The following is a 22,702-nucleotide window of genomic DNA, read 5'->3' as shown; positions in this document are numbered from 1 at the left end:
TGTATGAAGTGTTGCATATGTAGGGAATTGTTTAAAATGCCTGCCCATGAAAGGAATGTTCAAATATTGGTCTACCTGTATCTGTCATTAGGGTTTGTTGTTATTATGTCAGCAAGAGGTTGTAGGTTTTCTTTCTTTCATTTCTTTTTTAATATCTGTGCACAGCACTCCTTCACAGTGATTGCATCCTGATGAAGACTGATGAATGCATCGAATGTTAAGTACTTAGAATCAAAATCAATTGTCTGGTATTCTTACATCTTTGTGCTAAGCATTCGATTTTCTATATTGAATTTAGTTTTTGTTCACAGCACGATGTAATGGGTGGTTGGAACTTGCTGTTGTTGCTGCGGCATTCTTGAAAATTTAGTGAGAATGTTGTCGGAAATTATGTAAGCAGCTGTTGGCATGCCACCTCTGGATCTGAGACAATTGTCAGCCACACCACATGGAGATCCTAATCCAACGAGTATAGAAAACATATGGCGATGATGATACTTATATTAATAATAGTCACCTACATCTACACAATTCCTCTGCAACTGTCAATTACGAGCCTGGCCGAGGCTCATCGAGAAACCTTCAGTCTGCTTCTCTGCTGCTCCACTCTCCAACTGTGTGTGCGGAAAAAGAACACATCTTCCCATGCAAGTTATGTTTCATTTTATTATAATGATCATTTCTCCCTATGCAGATAGGCTCAACAAAACATGTTCACATTCTGATGACACAATTAATGACTGAAATTTCATGAGGAGGCTTGCCACTGCAAAAACCACTTTTTTTTATGACAGCCACCGCAATTCGTGCATTTTAATGGTGGCACAATCTCTTATTTCATGAAAATACAAAACGAGCTACCCTTCTTTGAACTTTTTCCATGACCCACACCGCACTGCAATACTCCAGAACTGTGTTGACAAGCGTAATGTAAGCAGTCTTTTCAGTAGATGGGTTACATAACCTAAGTGTTCTGCCAATAAATCGTAGTCTTTGCTTTGCTTTCCACAGCGCATTTTCTATGTGACTGTTACAATTTAAGTTATTCATAACTGTTATCCTTACGTGTTTAGTTGACTTTACAGTTTTTAGATTAATGGATTCGTATGGTATCATCTGTCCGTATCACTATTTACTCTTATAAGAATAAAGAGCTAGTCGTGTTTGACAAGCATCATGTTTCCTGAATCCATGTTGGCTATTTATCAATAAATCGTGTTCCTAGAGGTAACGCATGATGTTCACCCATAGAATGTTCCAAAATCCTGCTAAAAATTGACGTTAGTGATAGGGGTCTATATTTCAGCACATTATTCTTTTTCTTTCTTGGGTGCTGGTGTGATCTGTGCAAGGTTCCTGTCTTTGGGAACGGATCTTTCTACAGTTGAGCAATTGTATACGGCTGCTAAGTATGGCAGTACTATACCGGCATACTCTGAACAGAACCTGACTGGTATACACTCTGGACCGAGGCCTTGCATTTCTGAAGTGTATTAAGGTGCTTCGATACACTGAGGGAATCCAGATCTAGGTTACTAATATAAGCAGTTGTTCTCGATAAGAATTCAGGAATATTTACTTTGTCTTTTTGTGAAGGGATTTATGAAAACCTATAATAACTCCAGTAGCACTGTCATCAATAACACCACCATAGTTATCATGCAGTGAAGGTATTGACTGCAATTTGTCACTTGTATACTTTACGTCCAATTAGAATTTATTTCGCTTTCGTGCCAGATTTCGTGACGGTTTCGCTTTTGAAACTATTAAAACCCTCTCTTTCACTCAAGTTTGCGCTTAATTTCGAGCTTCTGTAAAACATTGCAAATCTTGGGGATTTAGCGTTCTTTTAAACTTGGTATGCGTTTTTCTGCAAGTCTTGCAGCCCGTTCTGTGTATCTTGGGTGATCAGTACCACCTCTTATTAATTTATTTGGTTCATGTCTCTCAGTTACAATCGACATTATTTCTCTGAATTTAAATCACATCTGGCCTAAGATTACAAAGGCAGATCTGAAGGAGTGGAGACTGTCTCTTATAAAGTTGTCAAGCGAATTTTTATCCGCTTTTTTAAGAACTTATATCTTGTGTTTATTTTTGACAAGTTGGATGTTTCAGTACTCGTTCTTGTTACAACAACCTTGTAGTCACTAATGCCTGTATCTGCCACATTGTTCCCTGTTTGGTCAGGAATATTAGGCGGTCAGGCTCTGTTGGGTTGGGTTGTTTGGGGAGGAGATCAAACAGCGAGGTCATCAGTCTCATCGGATTAGGGAAGTAAGTCGGCTGTGCCCTTTCAAAGGAACCATCCCAGAATTTGCCTGGAGCGATTTAGGGAAATCACAAAGACCTAAAGCAGGCTGTGTTTTCGCCACCATTTACACAGTGAGTGGGTTCCTGAACTAATTGTTCCAAAAACGTCCTGACTGCCATCTCAGTTATTCTGATGTCATTTTATGACTAGCATCAGCATTCGTGTATTTTCACCAACATATCGAAAGTAGATTGAAGTCATCACCAACAATAATTGTATGGATGGGGTACCTATTTGAAATGACAAGTTTTCTTTCAACTATTCAGCAACTGTATCATACAAGTCAGAATATTGGCAAAATGAATCAATTATTAGTTTATTCTGGTTGTCAAGTATAACGTGGTTCATGGTGTGGGTTCCTGTAGTCATGTCCGAGTTCATGAACCACGGGCAACGTATGAGTGGCCAAGTAATTGGTCCCGACAGTCGGGATACCAGTTACTTTGGAATAAGGCTGGGCATCTCGGACATATTCTGAGTCGTGGTCACCTTTGTGCTCATACAGCAAAGACTACCAAATCCACCGGTTAGTCCCTCAGCCGTTAGGGGTAAAACCCAATGGGACTCGAGGCAAGTAAGGCTAGCAACCTGCTTCCCTGGTACTTTAAATATGATGCTGGCAACAATCAGAGCAAAATGCCTCGGACCTTTGGAGGTGACGGAGTCCCACCTCTAACTGACAAACCAGGGACTCCTAAGATACGACTTGGCAAACAAATGGTAATGAGATGGGGAGCTATTAATATCAATGGGGGCTACTCTGGGAAGAAGGTAGAGCTGGCAGAGGCTGCAAGTAAGATGGGGCTGGACGTTTTAGCTGTTAGTGACATTCGGGTAAGGGGTGAGAAAGAAGAGCAAGTGGGAGAATACAAGGTCTACCTGTCAGGAGTCAAAGCAGGAATAGCACAATGGGGTGTAGGGCTTTACATCAGGAAAGAAATGGAACCCAGCGTAGTTGCAATAAGGTATGTAAATGAACGACTGATGTGGATAGATTTGACAGTGTCTAGCAAGAAAATTAGGATTGTGTCAGTATATTCGCATTGTGAAGGGACAGATCAAGATAAGATGGATAGTTTTTATGAGGCACTCAGTGATGTAGTAGTTAGAGTAAAGGACAAGGACAGTGTTCTGCTCATGGGTGATTTTAACGCCAGGATTGGAAATCGAACAGAAGGGTATGAAAAGGTTATGGGTAAATTTGGAGAGGATATCGAGACCAACAGGAACGGGAAACAACTCTTGGATTTCTGTGCCAGTATGGGCTTAGTAATCACAAACTCCTTTTTTAAACATAAGAACATTCACCGGTATACTTGGGAAGGCAGGGGAACCAGATCTGTCATTGACTATATAATAACAGATCAGGAATTCAGGAAGGCTGTGAGGGACACAAGTGTATTCAGGCGATTCTTTGATGACACTGATCATTATTTAATCTGCAGTGAAATTGGGATTGTGAGGCCGAAAGTGCAGGAGGTCAGGTCCATATGTAGGAGGATAAGAGTGGAGAAACTTCAGGATAAGGAAATCAGGCACAAGTACATAACAGCGATCTCAGAAAGGTACCAGTTAGTTGAATGTAGTCAATTACAGTCATTGGAAAAGGAATGGACAAGGTACAGGGACACAGTACTAGAAGTGGCTAAAGAATGTCTTCGAACAGTAGTGTGCAAAAGTAGGATGAAGCAAACAGCTTGGTGGAATGATACAGTCAAGGCAGCCTGTAAAAGGAAAAAGAAGGCCTATCAAAAATGGCTACATACCAGAACCCAGGTAGACAGAGAAAGTTATGTTGAAGAAAGAAACAAAGCCAAACAGATCATTGCAGCATCCAAGAAGAAATCGTGGGAAGACTTTGGAAACAGGTTGGAGACTATGGGTCAAGCTGCTGGAAAACCATTCTGGAATGTATTTAGCAGTCTTTGAAATGGAGGTAAGAAGGAAATGACAAGTATTTTGGACAGGTCAGGAAAACTGCTGGTGAATCCTGTGGATGCCTTGGGCAGATGGAGGGAATATTTTGAAGAGTTGCTCAATGTAGGTGAAAATGAGATCAGTGAGGTTTCAGATTTCGAGGTAGAATGGGATAGGAATGATGATGGAAATAGGATCACATTTGAGGAAGTGGAAAAAATGGTCAATAGATTGCAGTGCAATAAAGCGGCTGGGGTGGATGAAATTAAGTCGGGACTCATCAAATACAGTGGAACGTCAGGTCTTAAATGGCTACACAGGATAATTGAAATGGCCTGGGAGTTGGGACAGGTTCCATCAGACTGGACAAAAGCAGTAATCACACCAATCTTTAAACATGGAAACAGAAAACATTGTAACAACTACAGAGGTATCTCTTTAATCAGCGTTGTGGGTAAAATCTTCTCAGGTATTGTTGAAAGGAAAGTGCGAGTATTAGTTGAGGACCAATTGGATGAAAATCAGTGTGGGTTTAGGCCTCTTAGAGGTTGTCAGGACCAGATCTTTAGCTTACGGCAAATAACGGAGAAGTGTTATGAGTGGAACAGGGAACTGTATCTATGCTTTATAGATCTAGAAAAGGCATATGACTGGTTTCCTAGGAGGAAGTTATTGTCTGTTCTACAAGATTATGGAATAGGAGGCAAACTTTTGCAAGCAATTAAAGGTCTTTACATGGATAGTCAGGCAGCAGTTAGAGTTGACAGTAAATTGAGTTCATGGTTCAGAGTAGTTTCAGGAGTAAGACAAGGCTGCAACCTGTCTCCACTGTTGTTCATATTATTTATGGATCATATGTTGAAAACAATAGACTGGCTGGGTGAGATTAAGATATGTGAACACAAAATAAGCAGTCTTGCATATGCGGATGACTTAGTTGTGATGGCAGATTCGATTGAAAGTTTGCAAAGTAATATTTCAGAGCTAGATCAGAAATGTAAGGACTATGGTATGAAGATTAGCATCTCCAAAACGAAAGTAATGTCAGTGGGAAAGAAATATAAACGGATTGAGTGCCAAATAGGAGGAACAAAGTTAGAACAGGTGGACGGTTTCAAGTACTTAGGATGCATATTCTCACAGGATGGCAACATAGTGAAAGAACTGGAAGCAAGGTGTAGCAAAGCTAATGCAGTGAGCGCTCAGCTATGATCTACTCTCTTCTGCAAGAAGGAAGTCAGTACCAAGACTAAGTTATCTGTGCACCGTTCAATCTTTCGACCAACTTTGTTGTATGGGAGCGAAAGCTGGGTGGATTCAGGTTACCTTATCAACAAGGTTGAGGTTACAGATATGAAAGTAGCTAGGATGATTGCAGGTACTAGTAGATGGGAACAATGGCAGGAGGGTGCCCACAATGAGGAAATCAAAGAAAAACTGGGAATGAACTCTATAGATGTAGCAGTCAGGTCAAACAGGCTTAGATGGTGGGGTCATGTTACACGCATGGGAGAAGCAAGGTTACCGAAGAGACTCACGGATTCAGCAGTAGAGGGTAGGAGGAGTCGGGGCAGACCGAGGAGAAGGTACCTGGATTCGATTGAGAATGACTTTGAAGTAATAGGTTTAACATCAGAAGAGGCACCAATGTTAGCACTGAATAGGGGATCATGGAGGAACTGTATAAGGGGGGCTATGCTCCAGACTGAATGCTGAAAGGCATAATCAGTCTTAAATAATGATGATGATGATGATGATGATGATGTCAAGTATAACCTCTGCCTGTACTAACTCACAGTAACTATCTACTTCAATTTCACTCCAAGGTAAACAACTACAAACAGCAATGAACACTGGATTCCTTCCTCTCCTTTGAAGTCATATCCTAAAGAAGTGCCATTATGCACCTAACATTGGATCTCCCAGATATGAGTAATACCACCCTCCATGAATACCCAGATCTTGCAGGTCAAGAGGCTTCCTCTGAAACAGTGCAAGCGACTTCATCTGGCTCATGGACTTAATCAGCCACAGACATCACTTGAAATCTGTTCATCAGATGAACTTGGGAAGTTCTCTGATTGGCCCCTTGGAAAGTCTTTTGCTGCCAGCCACACACTGGAATGACTCCCCACACAACCACAAGTGAGAGGTCAACATCATTGTGTGCCGTGACTGATGTGGCCACAGTAGTAGACTGATCGGGCACCATATGGGTCATGCTCGATGTCCTGTGACTGAATACAACACTGCCAGGAGCTGTGAGCTAAGAGTCACCAACTCAGCTTGAACCTGGACACAGCATTAATGTTTCTATCCATAAAGCTGGCATGACAAATACACAGACACACAAGATGTATAGAAGTTGAAACGAAGAAACACTGACAAAATTTAAAATAAATTGTTCTTGTGATAATGTGTCAGCTCACAGTACTCTGATACACTGCTGCTGTTATGAGTGCTACCATTTGACTGGGGTAGCTAACTATTTCAAGTTATTCTCGAAACACACACACAAAAAAGGGTGGTGTAATGCAATCAGCTCTTCTATGCACCACACAGTTAATAAAGTGTACAGCCATGCCTGATAAATACACAGGTGTGCACAAAACATGGGAGCTGAAGCTACATAATAATAATAATAATAATAATAATAACAACAATAGCAGTACCAGTAGTAGTAGTAGTAGTAGTAGTAGTAGTAGTAATTATAAAAATATATTTCGAGTAGTTGATAGATAGTTCACTTGTTTGTGAGAAAAACATCAAATGGTAAGGATGTCAAGTCATGTATCAACAGTCCCTGCAGCTGATGCCAATAAACAGAGAAAAAAAGCAAATAAGCTTAACTAACAGTGCGTGCTTTCCTTATAGGTGAGGTGACGTGGTTGCAGCAGCAGCAGCAGCAGCAGCAGCAGCCACTTGATGTCAACGTAACACTGTACAACCAAACCTACTGTCTGAATACCAGTGGCTGCAAGCACATCAGTGTCAGTATGATATGAAATGGGAGGTTCTACTCAGTGGTAGTATTCGAAAACTATCTATTTAGTTATGTCAATGTTATGTTATCCATGGATGAATAATGCTAACTACGTGGTGAGTCAATGCAGATTTCAGCTTTGTTCCACAGGAATGTTTGATCTCAACCCACGATACCAGGTGAACACACAATCACTGGAGGGGACCTTCCTGGTACAGCTAATATATTTAACAACAGAGAGTCCACTCATCTATGGGAGCAGACTTACATGAGTAATGAATGCCAGCTATTCAATACAGCATGATCTTAAGTGCTGGAAAAGATTGCAGTCACATATCTACCGATTCTATGGCACACTGTGCAGTAATCTACTTTAGTTAGATCACCAAAGCTCTACACACATTGGAAAAAACCATAGCTCAGCTCCATGACACATTGTGTGGATTGACAGTGGTAGAAACATATGATTCAAAACTAGCAGGTGTGGGCTCTGAATTAGAATCTTGTTCAAGTTTAACATATCCAGCTATAAGTAACAGTTTATAAAACCCCCTACATTCCAATGTAAACAAATAGATACCACCATAACCAAGTGGACGAAACAGTCTCACTACAAGGGTCTTGTTGTAACTGACTGTTCCCGCAATGATCGTGGAAACCAGAATAACAACATGAATGGATCATACTTCCTGATATTACAGGTTTCTGTTATTGGCGCTTTGTGCTAGGCGAAAATAATCTACTTCTTATGCTGTTTACATATCCTGAGGGAGTCTGCTTCGACATGTACATATTTTTTTCAAGAACTGTTTCAGTAAGAGTATCAGCTCCTGCAGAAGATTTTGCATGGAATTAAGGGAATAACATATCAGACATTCAGCAGAAGCAGTGATATTCCAACACCAGAAAAAAGCCAAACAGCAAATTTATATTTGGTGACGTCTTTGTGGAAAATCGGGTATTTCTGCAGATATTTCTGCTTTGGTCACCACGTGCAATTTTACATATTTTATTTCAGAGAGACATACTTCCTTAAGGATCTCAAACCAGATGCCCCAGGATAACACAAACCTTATTATTGCTTTCAAAAAGGGCAATCCGAATTTAAAGCATATTTACCAAGCACAGGCTTTCTGGTTATAGATAAAACTAGGAAATTGAAAAAGGGTCAATAGAGATAAAACTTCAATGACATTCATCATGAAACCCAGTCTATCAAAAAGTAACTTAATCAGCATACTGTAGACTAGAGACAAAGCTGCACACATGTTGCACATTCATTCACAGGCCACAAAGCACATTCATTTATTTGACAGAAAAATTGAGATAATCAACACTAAATTAATGGAATAGGAAACGCCCAAAGTGCTGTAACACATTATTGACAGAAGCAGAAAAGGAGGAGGAGGAAAAGAAGTAGTCACAGTAAAGACTGTTACTGATTACAGTAATACTGAGTTTCAACAGAACATGTGGGGTCATCAGGACAAAATCACAGATGTTAGGTAAGCACTCAATATGTTTACTTAGAATGCAGTAAGATATGGGGATAAGGAATTTGAAAGAATGTATATCTATTACAGTCAATATTCTCAGAAATTGAAAACATCAAAAAATACACCCTGAAATTATACAAATGTATATTCAAATATTACACATAACCAATGCACATAAGACCCCAAAAGAATTAATGAAAAAATAAAAAAAAAAAATGACAAATACCAGACTGCAATTAAACCAACACTAGCAGCTGCATATAGTGCAGGTAAACTGCTAGAAATTATGCATGAAAGACTGAACAATCAACTCCTAGAGTATATAAATTATGATGATCTGAATTCAATCATTGATAAATTATGACTGCAAACAGCTTCAGCAGCTGCAGGGAATGCAGGTCACACGAACGAAATATTATTGATCACATCTAAGCTTTGAGAAAGACACATCATCGATTAATTATGGAGACAGTTGTCAATGAGCTTCAAAGACCAGTACACAGAATATTTCTGTACAAACATGTGATATCAGGAATGGACAATTTATGGCAGGCTGATCTCTAAGATATGGAAGACTACTCACAATCCAATAGTGGTTTCAAGTACATTCTAATGGTCATAGATACATATTCCAAATTTGTTTGGGCCTTACCTGTGAAGGCAAAGACAGGGAAGGAGGTTTCAGGATTTCTGAAAAATTGTTGCAGACTGGAACAAATTGGTTCCCCAACAACCTTCAAACCTATTATAGAGGTGAATTTCATAACAGGCATTTGAAAGCACAAATGGAACAATATGGGATTAATGATTATTCAGCCATCTCCTGTTTGAAGGCCAAGACTATTGAACACGATGATAAAAACTGAATGTGGGTGCAATTTAGTTTTCAACATATGTAAAAATGGCTGAACATACTACCACAAATCATTGACAAGTATAATCACATTACTCAGCGTACAATTAAGAAGAAATCTATTGATGTCACAGAGGAACATAGAGGAATTACAGAAAAGCTCTGAACTGATGGTGTTCCTCACAGAGCAAGTCCTAAGACATTGAGAGAATAGGACATTGTTGAAATGGCTCAGTTTCTCAACAAAGCCCAATTATTGGGTGAACACACACACACTTTTCTATGCAATCAGAAAAGTAAACCTCAAACCATGCAGTAGTGTGACATGTGTGCAAGGAAACATATCAAGATAAGTGAAGGTGTTATTCTCAAGAATCTTCCATTCCAACTTTGTATCTCTGGATACAATTTCCGTGGACCTAGAACAGAACTGAAAGAGTGCCTAGCTTACGGTGAGAAGGGATTTGAAATATTGGACAATACATGCAAAGAACACAACATTGTTTACACTACAAATAAAGATTATCATACTGCAGACAAAATATTCACTTATTTATTTATCATATCGAAAGCGTCTATAAATGATATACTTCACTATCCCCCGCAGAGATCTGCTGGAGCGAAGTACTTTTCTTTTAATTTAGACCAATGTTCTTTCAGTGTGAATGACATTACATCACAACTTTAAATGATGCAGAGATTTGTGTACTGCGAAGTTTAGCTGTTGAGCCATAGTCGAAAGTGAACTTCGGGAGGTAACATAAGAAGGGCATGCCCCATCACTATATATATAATTGACATAATAAATATGCACTGATAAGGCTAGACAGGTAAGACAAGGAAAGGATACTGGTATAGGACAATTTATCACTGCATTAGTAGTTGATAAGGCAATTTTTGTCAAATGTAAGTTGGGTACTGGAATAACTTTCAAACGAATAATGAAAGCAGCTTGTCACACACTAAAGAAGAAGAAAAAACCTACAATTGAATCAGTGGTGACAGTGGAAAAAAGTGCTTTGAACCAGAAAGGAGGAAGGAAACAATGTGTCAAAATGCCCAGGGTCTTAACAATACCCAAGATGTCTGGCTGAAGAGTTCTGCTTCTAATCCCTCAATTTGCTGGGCTTACAGCCAATGGTTGACTACTTGGGGGGGGGGGGGGGGATGGGAAGCCACTGCCATATCTCAAGTAGTAAAGAATTCCTAAACTGCTGAAAAGCAACTACAAGAAACTGAAAAGCATAATACAACCATGGAAGCTATTGGTAAAGGCCTATATTTAAAATCATACAGGAAAAAGGCTTGGGTTGTACATTAAAAAACAAGTCTATAACGATGCTACCAATGAGACTGCTTAGAAACATAGATCTGCCTACACTGACCAAAAAACTTAAATCACGAGATTTCGCAGCATGTTCATGTAGGATAAATTGCCTGAGAGAATGTGGAAATGAAGAAATGTGGGACTATCAATTCAGATGTTGTGGGGGTTATGGGACTCTCAGCGATTTAAGGCTGATTGAGAACTGTTACGTTACCTCAGTGACAGAAACCAGCTGTACACTTTTCGACACTACCGAGACATCAAGTCATACCTCTGAGGAAATTTCTGCCTGATAGTTATCCTGAAAACTGAATAAAAACAAGCAGTATTCAAGTCTCTGCATCATTTAAAGTTGTGATGTAATGTTATTCACACTGAAAGAACATTGGTCTAAATTAAAAGAAAAGTACTTTCCTCCAACAGACCTCAGCAGAGGGTAGTGCATCATATCACTGATTGGTCTAGGAATATAAAAAGCATACCTAACGTCACTGAATTAATAATAAATAGGGAGCAGGGGAGTTGCAGCAATACCTCTTTGGTCCTGCGAGATTTACGATTTATATGTATACAGAAAAACAATTTGTTTAAGGATTTGAGCTACATGCAAATGTTAATATGTTCTCATCAGTTAAAAGCAGGAAATATTGTGGACTTTAGTAATAAATGTTCAATAGCATGGCTTGTAGGTTTCTTGAAGGGACAAGAGTGGTGCAAAATACTGATAAAATTTAGGAGTCAAATCAACCAGTGGACGTACTGCCAGTCAGTACAAATTATGTAGAGTGTAATATCACAATGAATTTTGTACCTTGATGACATATTAGTATATATTATATATGTATTTTTTCCTACAGTAGGTCCTGCTTATAAAATTGAAGTCAACGAAGTTCAAGATGAACAGAGACCACCACTCAAAGCCAAGGTGATGAAGGTTTCGAACCCATTGGGACAGTAGCAGGTACTGCAAAGTTTAGCTGTCAAGCCATAGCTGAAAGTGAACTTTGGGAGGTAACACAAGAAGGGCATGCCCCATATGGCGGGCAAGGCAGTCATTGAAAAAGTGGGGCCGCACCGTTTGAGGCATCAGGCGCCATGTCAGGGATTGTGCGACCCCTCCCGCCAGAGGTGTGAGTCCTCCCACGTGTGTGTGTGTGTGTGTGTGTGTGTGTGTGTGTGTGTGTGTGTGTGTGTGTGTGTGTGTGTTTTCTTAGTTTAACTAGTTTGTTAAGAAACTGTAAGATAGGCAGACATGCAGATGAATACATGAAACACCCATAGTCTGGTTTTGAACAGACAAGGTATCAGTACAAACAGACGAAGGTAGTCCGCTCCACTACCCAGTAATAACAGGGTTTATGGCTATTGCGAAGATCACTAAGCTCAGGCACATTCCTGAGGTACCACTTTCCCCTGGATAAGGGTGTCTGACAGGGCTGAACCCACTTGTACTGTGAACTTTGGTCCTTTAAAAATTCATTAAGGAAATGGGGCAGGCAGCTTCAGAAGCCCACATGTGTACAGTACAGAGGATACCAGTCCTCCAGCTGATGTCTTGGGCTTTTTCCAAATCAAAGAACACAGCCACAGTCTCGTTTTCCTGCAGGAAACCATATATGACATTCATTGACAAACTGACGATACGGACGACTGCCAAACAGTGCATTCCAAATTCTCACTGTGCAGTGGTCAGGAGATAGCAAGACTTTGGCCACCAAACAAGCCGTCCAATAATAATATATTCCATCACATTGCAAGCACAGCTGATGAGAGGAACAGGCTGTAGCTAGAAGAGAGGGGTTTGTCATGTCCATACTGGACTTATGTATGGGAATAACAGCGGCTTCACACCAGCATCTGGGTAATGTGCCCTCTGCCCAAATGTGACTGTACCTACAAAGGAGAAAATGATTTCCCACAAGAGAAAGGTGCTGCAACATCTAAATGTGATCATCATCCAGTACTGGGGCAGAAGATTGGGATGATTTAAGAGCATGGTCTAGCTGTTTCATGGTAAAGGTGAGACTGTAGCATTCACGATTCTGAGAGGAGAAAATGTCAACTAACCCTCCTTCACTTGTTGCTGAGGGAGGAAGGTGGGGTGATAGTGGGTAGAGCTATAAATCTCCCTAAAGCAGTGGCCCAAAGTGATAGAGATAGCAGTTGGGTCCATAATGACATCATCCATCACGGTCATGCCAGAAATCGAATAATGGAGGTCGATCACAGAGAGCAAATGAATGTTGCCCCACACCCCCACAGTCGGGTGTTCGATGAGATGCTTCAGATATGACCATCATCCCAGAAGATCAGTAGGTCTCTGCCATGAGACTGAATGCCGTCCTTGGGATGGGGAAGGTCAAAGTGGACTGAAAGGAAACGTGGGAGGTCACCAGGATACATTTTTGTTTCTTGGAAGCAGAAAACAAGTGCCTTGCGATTCCATGAGCAACTGTAGTTCCTCATTATTCGATATAATGCTTCCTATGTTCCATTGGGGAAGAGTCATAACAGGGATTGGGGAGGAGGGAACAAACGAATGGTAGTCACCTCCGTGGCTGCCAAGTGCCAGCCTTCAAAGACACACTGCTACACTGTGCACAGGCTGGAAACATCGGCATTCTCCCTGGGTCACCCTGCAGATTCCAGGGGAGAAAATTCTTGGGTGGTGTGCACCAACCAAAGAGAGGTCAGCCGTATAAGGGTATCACGTGATGAGGCCGTTGAAGAGGATCACTGAGTCAGCGAAGGACAAAACAATTTGCCTTTCTTTGAATTTATTAGAGCCTTTACAGCTGACAGTTGAAGACTCTGATGTTTGTTGGCTGGAGGAATGTAGAAAGTCTTCGCAGGAGTATTCCTTTTCTCCTTTCTGGCCTGCCAATTGTGTAGCAGGTGATTCTGCTGCCAGGGCGATAATCTGGCAGCTTGTTGGGCACCTGCAGGAAAAGAAGACTGTGATACTAATGCGATACTGGGCCATTTCACAACTGCAGTTCTGAAATGGAGGCCAAAAGTCTACATGGCTACATCCTTTGTGAAGCAACAATGCATAGCAAGAATGGTACTAAAATGCAGGGCTCTTGACTAGCTAACAACGTGCAAGAGACAGGGTATGGTAGTTTCTCCTTCACCTTTATCTTCCAAATGGCCTACTCATTTAGGTACATGGGCCATTCATGGGATGAGGTGGCATGACGCCATTAGAATTGATACAGTGGAGAGAAGGAGGTGAGAAACCACCCTCATGAGCATCTATACCACAAGTAACACATTTAGCCATGTCTTGACAGGGCGTGCACATGTGGCTATAATGTTAATGTTGACACTGCTAGGAAACATCTAGTTTGGACGAATGGTCAGACTGTGATGACTGCATGTTGTTGTTGTCATTGTTGTGTTCAATTCAGAGACTGGTTTATGCAGCTCTCTATGCTACTCTATCCTGTGCAAGATTCATCATATCCAAGTAACTTCTGCAACCTACATCCTTCTGAATCTGTTTAGTTTATTCATGCCTTGGCCTCCCTCTATGATTTTTACCCTCCACACTTCCCTCAAATAGTAAATTGATGATCCCTTGATGCCTCAGAACGTGTCCTATCAACCGATCCTTTCTTCATAAATCTTTGAGGGAAGCACGACTCAATCATATGACAGAAAAAAAGAGTGCATGTGGGCACTAAGTTTGCATCAACCTATTTCATTACCCAATGGACTGCAGTGACACACTGATCACATAAGTGTGGATTTTTTCCCTTGATCAGACCTTCAAAGAGCTGAGTGCAAGTAACAGCACATGAAGAATTCCACATACAATGGACCTCAACATGAACAGGATAACCATGGCAGAGTGATGCTGTTAGCAGTTGGACTTAAACTCACAACTGGTCTCCAGAAGCAAAGTCGCAATACGTAAACGAGAACAAGGTTTCATAGAGCCTGCAATTGCATCTATACCCTTCTGAATAATACACATTTTAACTGTAACAAAAGAACCAAGGTGGAGCTGGGAGAGTCTCCAAATCTGTAGCCTCATTCTGTTTATGCTTAGTAGATGTAGAATGAGATGATTATTGGCTCATTGCAAAAAAGGTCCCTCATGTTTGCCAGCAGCTCCAACGCCATGCTCTTCTCAATTGGGGCTCCCCTCAGATGGGGCTGCCACCTTAGGTGACTGTTCACATCTCAGGTCACTGAACTGAGGGACCAATTGGCAACTGGGGAGGTAACAGCTCAGGTAATCACCCCTCCCTGTGCCTTGACTGTACCAGGGGTATGTGCGAAACCTACCCATCAACCAAGCAACATGGAGCAGTGGTTAGTACACTGGACTCTGCATTCAGGAGGATGATGGTTCAAACCCACGTCCACCCATTTAGGTTTTCTGTGATCTTCCATAAATTGCTTCAGGCAAATGGCAGAATGGTTCCTTTGATAGGGGACAGCTGACTTCCATCCCCATCCAACCCTAATCTGATGGGACGGATGACCTCATTTTTTGGTCCCCTCCTCCTAGATCAACCAACCTATCTGTTGACCTGGGTCTGGCAATTATGCACTACCCAGTTGCCTATTATGCATCAAATAGATGGGTTGGTCTTGAGGAATGCACGGGGAGGAAGAAGAAACAAAGAAACTTCAAACGACAAAGTGGAGGAAGGAGGGAGAGGGAGAAGCTAAGTATAGTGAGCCCCCAGGGAGAGGGGGGGGGGATTTTTATTTAGATTCTATGAAAACATACTTTCCTCCTATGACCAGCACCTAACGATCAGTATAAATTTGGTCAGCATGGTCGGGTGAAACACTGGCCTTTCGTTTTGTTTCTGAAACACTAATTGTCATTGGGTCTCAAAACAAATAGGCAATGGCTCTTGAAGTAGGTCTTTTAGGCTTTTTAGGGAATTTCTCTCTGGCAGATTTTCGAAAGTGACATCATACAGGTGCCCTCAAGACTATGTGACAGAGATACAATATTACTGTCTCTAGAATCAATGAGGATTCATCACTTACATCTTCACAACCTTACTGAAACTGTCTCCACCTATTTAAGGTACTTCTTGATGATGGGCTGTCAACTGTAAATACTACAAGCTTGTGTGTTTCCTGAGCATGACTGCAGCACATTGAAAGAGCTGTTCAACACTATATTCTTTAATATACCATGGCAGTGAATTAACTCCAGTCTTGTTCTACAGAAGTACAACATTAGCTTGTATCCATCAAGATAAATCTATTCAATTTCATTCGTTTTCATGTGCTTTTCTTCATTAAGCACGCTACAGCAGCTGGCTTCCACCTGAACTTTCATTTTCCTGCATGCATATTATAATCTGGTTTTCCTTATTTAGAAACGATCACATAATGGCTCTTGTAGAGAATAGCATTACTGACCATACTGCCTTGTTACATTGTAGCTTATCAGTAACACTAAATAATTACAGAAGTGCATTTCATATCTGAATTACTTCCACATACAGTAAGTAAAAATTTATGTTACTAAAAAAGTTCCACAGTATATAATAAAAACTTACCTTGAACTATTTGATGCATACCTTGTTGAGGTTGCCACCTGAAATATTTCAAGAAATATCCAGTGATTCACAAGTGATGAGAGTAAATAAATATAATTCTATTAACACCCACCAACATCTGTTTGGTCCATCAGATGCTGTATGTGAGGCTTGAAAATAGCATTAAAATGACATGGAAAACAAACTGTTGCAGTTATTGAAACAGAGTGTCAGTAAGAATTCACACTTCATTTCCACCCTTCGGTTTTGGTCCTGTAAATAACTATTCAATCCAGTGGTTCAGTTTTACCATACTTCCCACTAGATGATTCAAAGGAAAAGTGGTCAAAGACTTTTTCATCTGTCATGCACTTACACCTTGCAGAAAATTTTCTTTTCCTCATTTCATTATGAAAACTGTTATTCACAAAGAGGTGACTTCATCATAACAAGTCATTCATTTGGACACTCGTGTCCATGACAACTCAAAAACAACTTGCAGAGGTGAGGAGTGTCTACTAAACCCAGCTTTAAAATTGAAACCCAAAATAAAGTACGGGCTTGGAACATTAAATATACAAATACTAATAAATGTTGGCAAAGTGAAAATACTGTTGGATATTGTAAATTTACTACAAATTAAAACATTAGAATTCCAAAATATCAGATACACCCATGAAGAACTCCCACTTTCTGGTAACTGTAGATTTTTCACAGGGAAAACAAAGAAGAAATTCATAAAACTATGCCAAAACTATGTACTGCATTCATAAATGGAAAATCTGTATTATAATCAGTTACAAAATTTTCAGTGTCTTCAGAACAACTCTCCCCCTGTAACATTTCAACATGTAAATGACAGACAATACTTAATGGACATACACCAATAAATCAGGATAACAAGAACAATGGAGAGAAAGAAAAACAGTTTGAAAACAATGTTGAGTTGAATCTGATGAAGTACCAGAGAAAAAGTATAAAAATTTTATCACATTTTAATCCTCAAACTGGTAGACAATGGAGATTAAAACATTTTCTGTCTAAACTGCTATTAAAAATTCACTACTGGAATTTTGACTATTGTGTCATTCTCAAAAGACACCTCACTTTGAAGTAAGTCAAGTTACCAAATGTCACACCTAGTGTGTGGGGAGTACAAATTAAAAAGAACAATAGGACAGAACTTTGACAGATATTATTATATGAAATACTATGTCATCTTGTAGGCATATAGATGACAAAGACTGCTGTCTTATTATGAATATGGAAGTTGTAAACATGGTTAACAAAAGGAAAAAGTTGTCTGAAAAGGAATTATGAAGCATTCTCACACCACAATGCGTTATGACTTGAGAATGGTACAACTGCCAAGATAACAATTTTGAATAAATACATTGTATAACAGTCCAGGGAGAAAATGTTTTCATTTACTATCTAAAAAAGGAAAAAATGGTAAGAAAGACTTCAGAAAATTTAGAAAAGTTATTGCCAGCTAACCCCCCCTCCCCCCCACCCCATGCACACACATATCGCAAAAAAGACACGAGGCCAACAATAATATGATTTGAGAATATCAGATGGCTCATCTGCAAGTAAGTGTAATTCAAAAAAGATAATAAATTTAATCTAAACCATATTCTCACAAGATTCAAAAAAATTCCTGGAGAAGTGCAAGGAGAAAATAACATAACAGCACAAATTCTAAAACACAAGAAATATCGGGCATGGCATAGGACAGGTAGGCCCTGTGAAAGACAAATGAGTAAGAAAGAAGTGAAAGAGCAAAATGCTATTTGAATATATTTGTAAATTTTGAGAAGGCTGTGACAATAAATAAGGATCAAATTTATTGAAAATTCTGAAACACAGAAGGCAACACAAGTCCTGTCAAATGATCTTCAGCCTCATTTGGGACAAGAACATATTCAGCCAAGTCAATGGACTATCTCCATTCTTGTTTCAGTCCATACTTGAAAAAGAAATCACTGAACAGGCTCAGTTGTCAGACTCTAATATAAAAAGTGGAATAATATTTAGTGGAAAATGGATAACATCAAAGTCGACTGCAACTTTTGTAGATGATTTAACACTGTTGACAGTGTAGAGGAACCACAAAAAGAGACAAAGAAAAACAGCAGGAAAAGCACAACTACAAATCTCTGCTGATAACAAGCAGTAATGAGTAAGAACAAGACTGCAACATCCAAATCAGATACAAAGTGAGTGAGTATCAGGGAAAACAAAAAGTAGGCATCTATGAGAAGTCAACCAGCCATTCGTGGGGAAAAAGAAGCTGTAAGAGCAAGACTATGAAAGATGGACTTTGCAGCCCACTTAACTAAAGATGTTTATAATAAAAATTCGGTCCACAAAATTGCAAAACCTCCTACTTCTAATTTTGCCAGAATGCACATCTGCATCAAAAACACTACTTTCAGCATCATTGCCAGATGGCAAAAAATCAGAAAAAAAAAATATTAGAAAACAGAACAGTACAACAATTTAAATTTAGAAACAATACAAAAGTATACAAAAATATGTACTATAAAATTGCAGATAAAGTTATGAATAGAATACTAATGAGTCCTAGCACACTGTCAAGAAAAACTGTGCAGAATTACTAAAGCTTAAAAGAACTCACTGGGTTAGGAAAGTATACAAGACCTAGAAGAAACTGGTGTATGCATGCATCAAATTGAGGATCAAACTAAATACAGAAACAGAAATGAGAAGTGATAAAAGTCTCCCAAGACAAAACAGTTCCAAAAAATACAAGGTATAAATTGGAAATCAGAAGAGTGGAAAAAAAGTGAACAGATTAAGGGATAGCATAAGGAAATGTAGAACCTTAGTTGGCCTGTAATGATGATGATGTAATGCAAACAAACGACTGCAAGCAGTTCAAAATCTCTTATTTTAAAGAAAGGAAACATGCAGGAAAATAAGTATTCAGAGTGTTTTGTTAGGTTACAGCAATGCTCATAAGTATTTTATAGTTGTGGTGTTATGCTACCATGATTGCTTGCATGCAGTCACAATAGGGCAATGCATGTAACTGATACTCCACCAGGAGCTTCATACTACTGCAGTTACATATCTGGTGAACAAACAAGGTCATACAATAACAAGATAAGTAAATATTCCTTTAGCTCAAAATTATTATGCAATTTGATTCAATGGTACAATATTCATTAATTATTGTTACTTGGGCATTCACTCAGTACTTGTTTACTTGTAGAGACAACTAGAAGTACACCAAAACAGAACACTCACATGATGTGAGACAAGCTGTTTTGCATATTTTTAAGATTGGATGGTAGCAGTCTAGCACTGCTAGAGTCTATGGCACATTACAACTAAAAAGTGTGCACAGTCAGTGGTAAAACATGAAGTAACACTAGCCAGCCAAGATTGGGTCATCCTTGAAAAAGAGCAAGGAGGAAGAATAGAAACATTTGTAAGCAACCAGCTGCTGTTCCAAGAGGAACAGCTCAAAAAAGTACGGATGCTCTGAAGCAGCATAATGGAGTGAACTTGCAAGTGTCTACCATAACAATTCACCCAGTAACATGTAAATAACACCGAACTTGGAATGCTACAGATTGGCCTAAGATTTTATGGCATGAAAGAAGCAACTTTAATGTACTTTCTTCAGATGGTGTGCAGTATATACGCTGACCAAAAAGCTACAGGAACAAAAATGTATCAGGCATGAATCATTAAGCAAGGTGGGGAAGCTGTTATTCTAGGAAAGGTGTTGGTCCTCTAGGCCAAATAGAAGGCCAAATTGCTCGTTTCCTGTGCAGTGACATTTAAAAAAGAATATGGTTCCATGTGGGAGAAGGAATATGTCACATAATTGAATATTCCAGCAGGACAATTCAAAATGCACCCCCCCCCCCCCCTTCGATTTAAAAAATCCAATTCAGATCAAAACACCAAACTTTCGGGCTGCCTAAGCCAAAGCGTGGATGTAAATCAAATCAAACACCTCCAGTATGCACGGAATTGAAGTGTTCATAGTAGAAGTTACTCAGCAAAGGATCAATCTCCTGGTGCCTTACTGGACACATAGTTGAAAATCCCAGTTGACCCTTTACAAAAGTTTTTGCGTTCAATGACAATTAGCTGTACAACTTCTAACAGTTTTCGGACGACAGGAGACAGTGTGGTACTGGGGTGCAAGACTCTCACATTTCTCACAGTTGACTCACGTATTATGTGCAGCCAGTCTTCTTCTTGGGTCAGACGGCTGCATCCATTTTCAAAAACCCTTCTTCTCCGAAGACTATAGTTGGTTAAAGGAATTTCAAAATAGACTCCTTTTCTACTCTTGAAATAATTCTGAAGTTTCAGGATACTTTTTATTCAACTCTGTTATATTTTCGTCTCCACAGTAAAACAACCCAAGTTTCACACAAGCATCCAACTCTCGCAAGTCAAACCTGTCTTGGACCATAAGATACTAACAGATAAAATTACAATATGTTTGGTTTAATAACCACTATAGAACCAGTTCTTGCTTCTATTTAGTTCAGCACATAATTCATTTGTTCACAACAATACAGTCGTTACACCATCAAGGAATAGAGCGTGCTTGCTCCTTGTACTGGACACACAGTTTCCACGGCACACGCTGCAAACACTTGTCCGAGCTGATCGACCGTTACTATTGCAGTATTCTCCCGATACACGTCCATCCTGCACACACAGAAAGCGGTGGTGAGGTGGAAACATCTCTAGTCTCTCGTTCTCGTACTTAAAATATCGGGTGTTTGAGATTGTGGAAAGCTGAGTGTCTCTAGATCATACACCGAAATTCTTGAGGCACTACTAACTGTGATCAAAGCCTATGGCTATGTAACAAAACACTGATTTGTTGAATTGTTCTTGAGATTCCAAAATAGTTTTATGTGTGTATAAGACCTACAAATTACTTTTGGGTCATCAGAATTGTTATTTCTGTTTTGATGTAATGTAACTTAGTTTAAACTATACGTAGATTTGTAGTAAATGGATTACAATTACATAATTTTTAATAATACACTGGCAGTTATTTCTATATTACACACTTATCATGATATAATCATAACTGATGCTTTTTACAAAATACTTTCGAGTGCTACTGTAGTAGGATTGTATCTACCCACAGCGAGATGAACAAAGCAGATAATGAACAACAATATCAGCATACAACCACTGTTTTGTTATTCATATTGCTATAGGTAATCTGATGCTCCTCTGGATGGCAGCAGGAATCCTTATCTACAGTGTGTGATGTGAGCTCTTCCAATCAAATCATAACTCATTCAAAGAAGAGAACTACCATATTTTATGGACTATAAAATGCTATGGAATATAAGATACACAATTTTCAAGCAATATTAAAAAAAAGACATTTTTACCATTTCTATTGTTATATTGCAAAGCCAGACCAAAAAAAATCTTAGTTTATGAAACTGAATTAACCTTTAAAATTCCTGAAAATTGTCATCTGAATTTTCTCCTCTTCCTCCCCTCCCCCCTCTACATTATTGTTGTACTTTTCATCTTTAAGATGATCTTTGCTGCAATTAAGAGCATTATTTGTGCCACATTTCCTGAAAGATTTGACAATTATCTCTTCCCTTACTCTAGCCCACGGCCATTTTACCCACTGACACTTGCTTGATTGGCAGCCATTTTAAAGCTGCCTCCAGAGTAAATTCATGTTTGGTTTCAGCCATCAGCCATCTGTTCCATTCTGTTCGCAAATACACTTTAAATAGTTTATTTATTGAGACACCAAGAAATTGCAATTGTGAAGTAAATTCTTCTATCATAACTGAAAGCTCTGTATTTCTCTGTCTCAATTTCTCTTTCATGCAGAATTTTTCAAATGACTGCTAAACTTTAAATAGTTTATTTATTGAGACACCAAGAAATTGCAATTGTGAAGTAAATTCTTCTATCATAACTGAAAGCTCTGTATTTCTCTGTCTCAATTTCTCTTTCATGCAGAATTTTTCAAATGACTGCTAAACTGATCTAGCACAAGAACAGTACTCTTCTTCAATAAAGCACATTTTCTTCTCTCTCAAAATGTTAATCCTGAATTTCATACCAGCGTTGTCCATCCAACCCCCGTCATGTACGTGAACAACAACTCCTGGCAGTATTTCAAAAGGTTTTGGCATTATTTGTGCACAAAAATGATCAATGGATTAAGTTTAGTACCATTAGCACAGCATGAAAAGACAACAGTGTAGTGCATTTTTTCGTGTCCAATTGTTTTAATAGTTACATTTTAACACCTTCCC

The 22,702-nt window shown here is 39.3% G+C and overlaps 1 protein-coding gene across 7 annotated transcripts in view; it reads right to left on the bottom strand.

The window, feature by feature from the left end:
* The window catches only part of LOC124720466 (zinc finger protein ZFP2-like), an 85,652-nt gene that overhangs the window by 17,842 nt on the left and 45,108 nt on the right, over positions 1–22,702 (bottom strand). For 2 of the 7 annotated variants that reach the window (XM_047245820.1, XM_047245821.1), the window contains exon 5: positions 16,425–16,462. The exons of 3 other annotated variants lie outside the window; for them this stretch is intronic. In XM_047245820.1, the coding sequence (XP_047101776.1) occupies positions 16,425–16,462 (38 nt within the window). Of the gene's footprint in view, positions 1–16,424; positions 16,463–20,761; positions 21,105–22,702 lie in introns of those variants that run through there. 2 more of the 7 variants (XM_047245824.1, XM_047245825.1) reach the window with 1 other exon arrangement.

This window comes from Schistocerca piceifrons, chromosome 11 (assembly GCF_021461385.2).
Source record: "Schistocerca piceifrons isolate TAMUIC-IGC-003096 chromosome 11, iqSchPice1.1, whole genome shotgun sequence".
NCBI lineage: Eukaryota > Metazoa > Arthropoda > Insecta > Orthoptera > Acrididae > Schistocerca > Schistocerca piceifrons.
The sequence above is the reverse complement of the archived record's forward strand: the minus strand, read 5'-3'. Positions and strand labels throughout refer to the sequence as shown.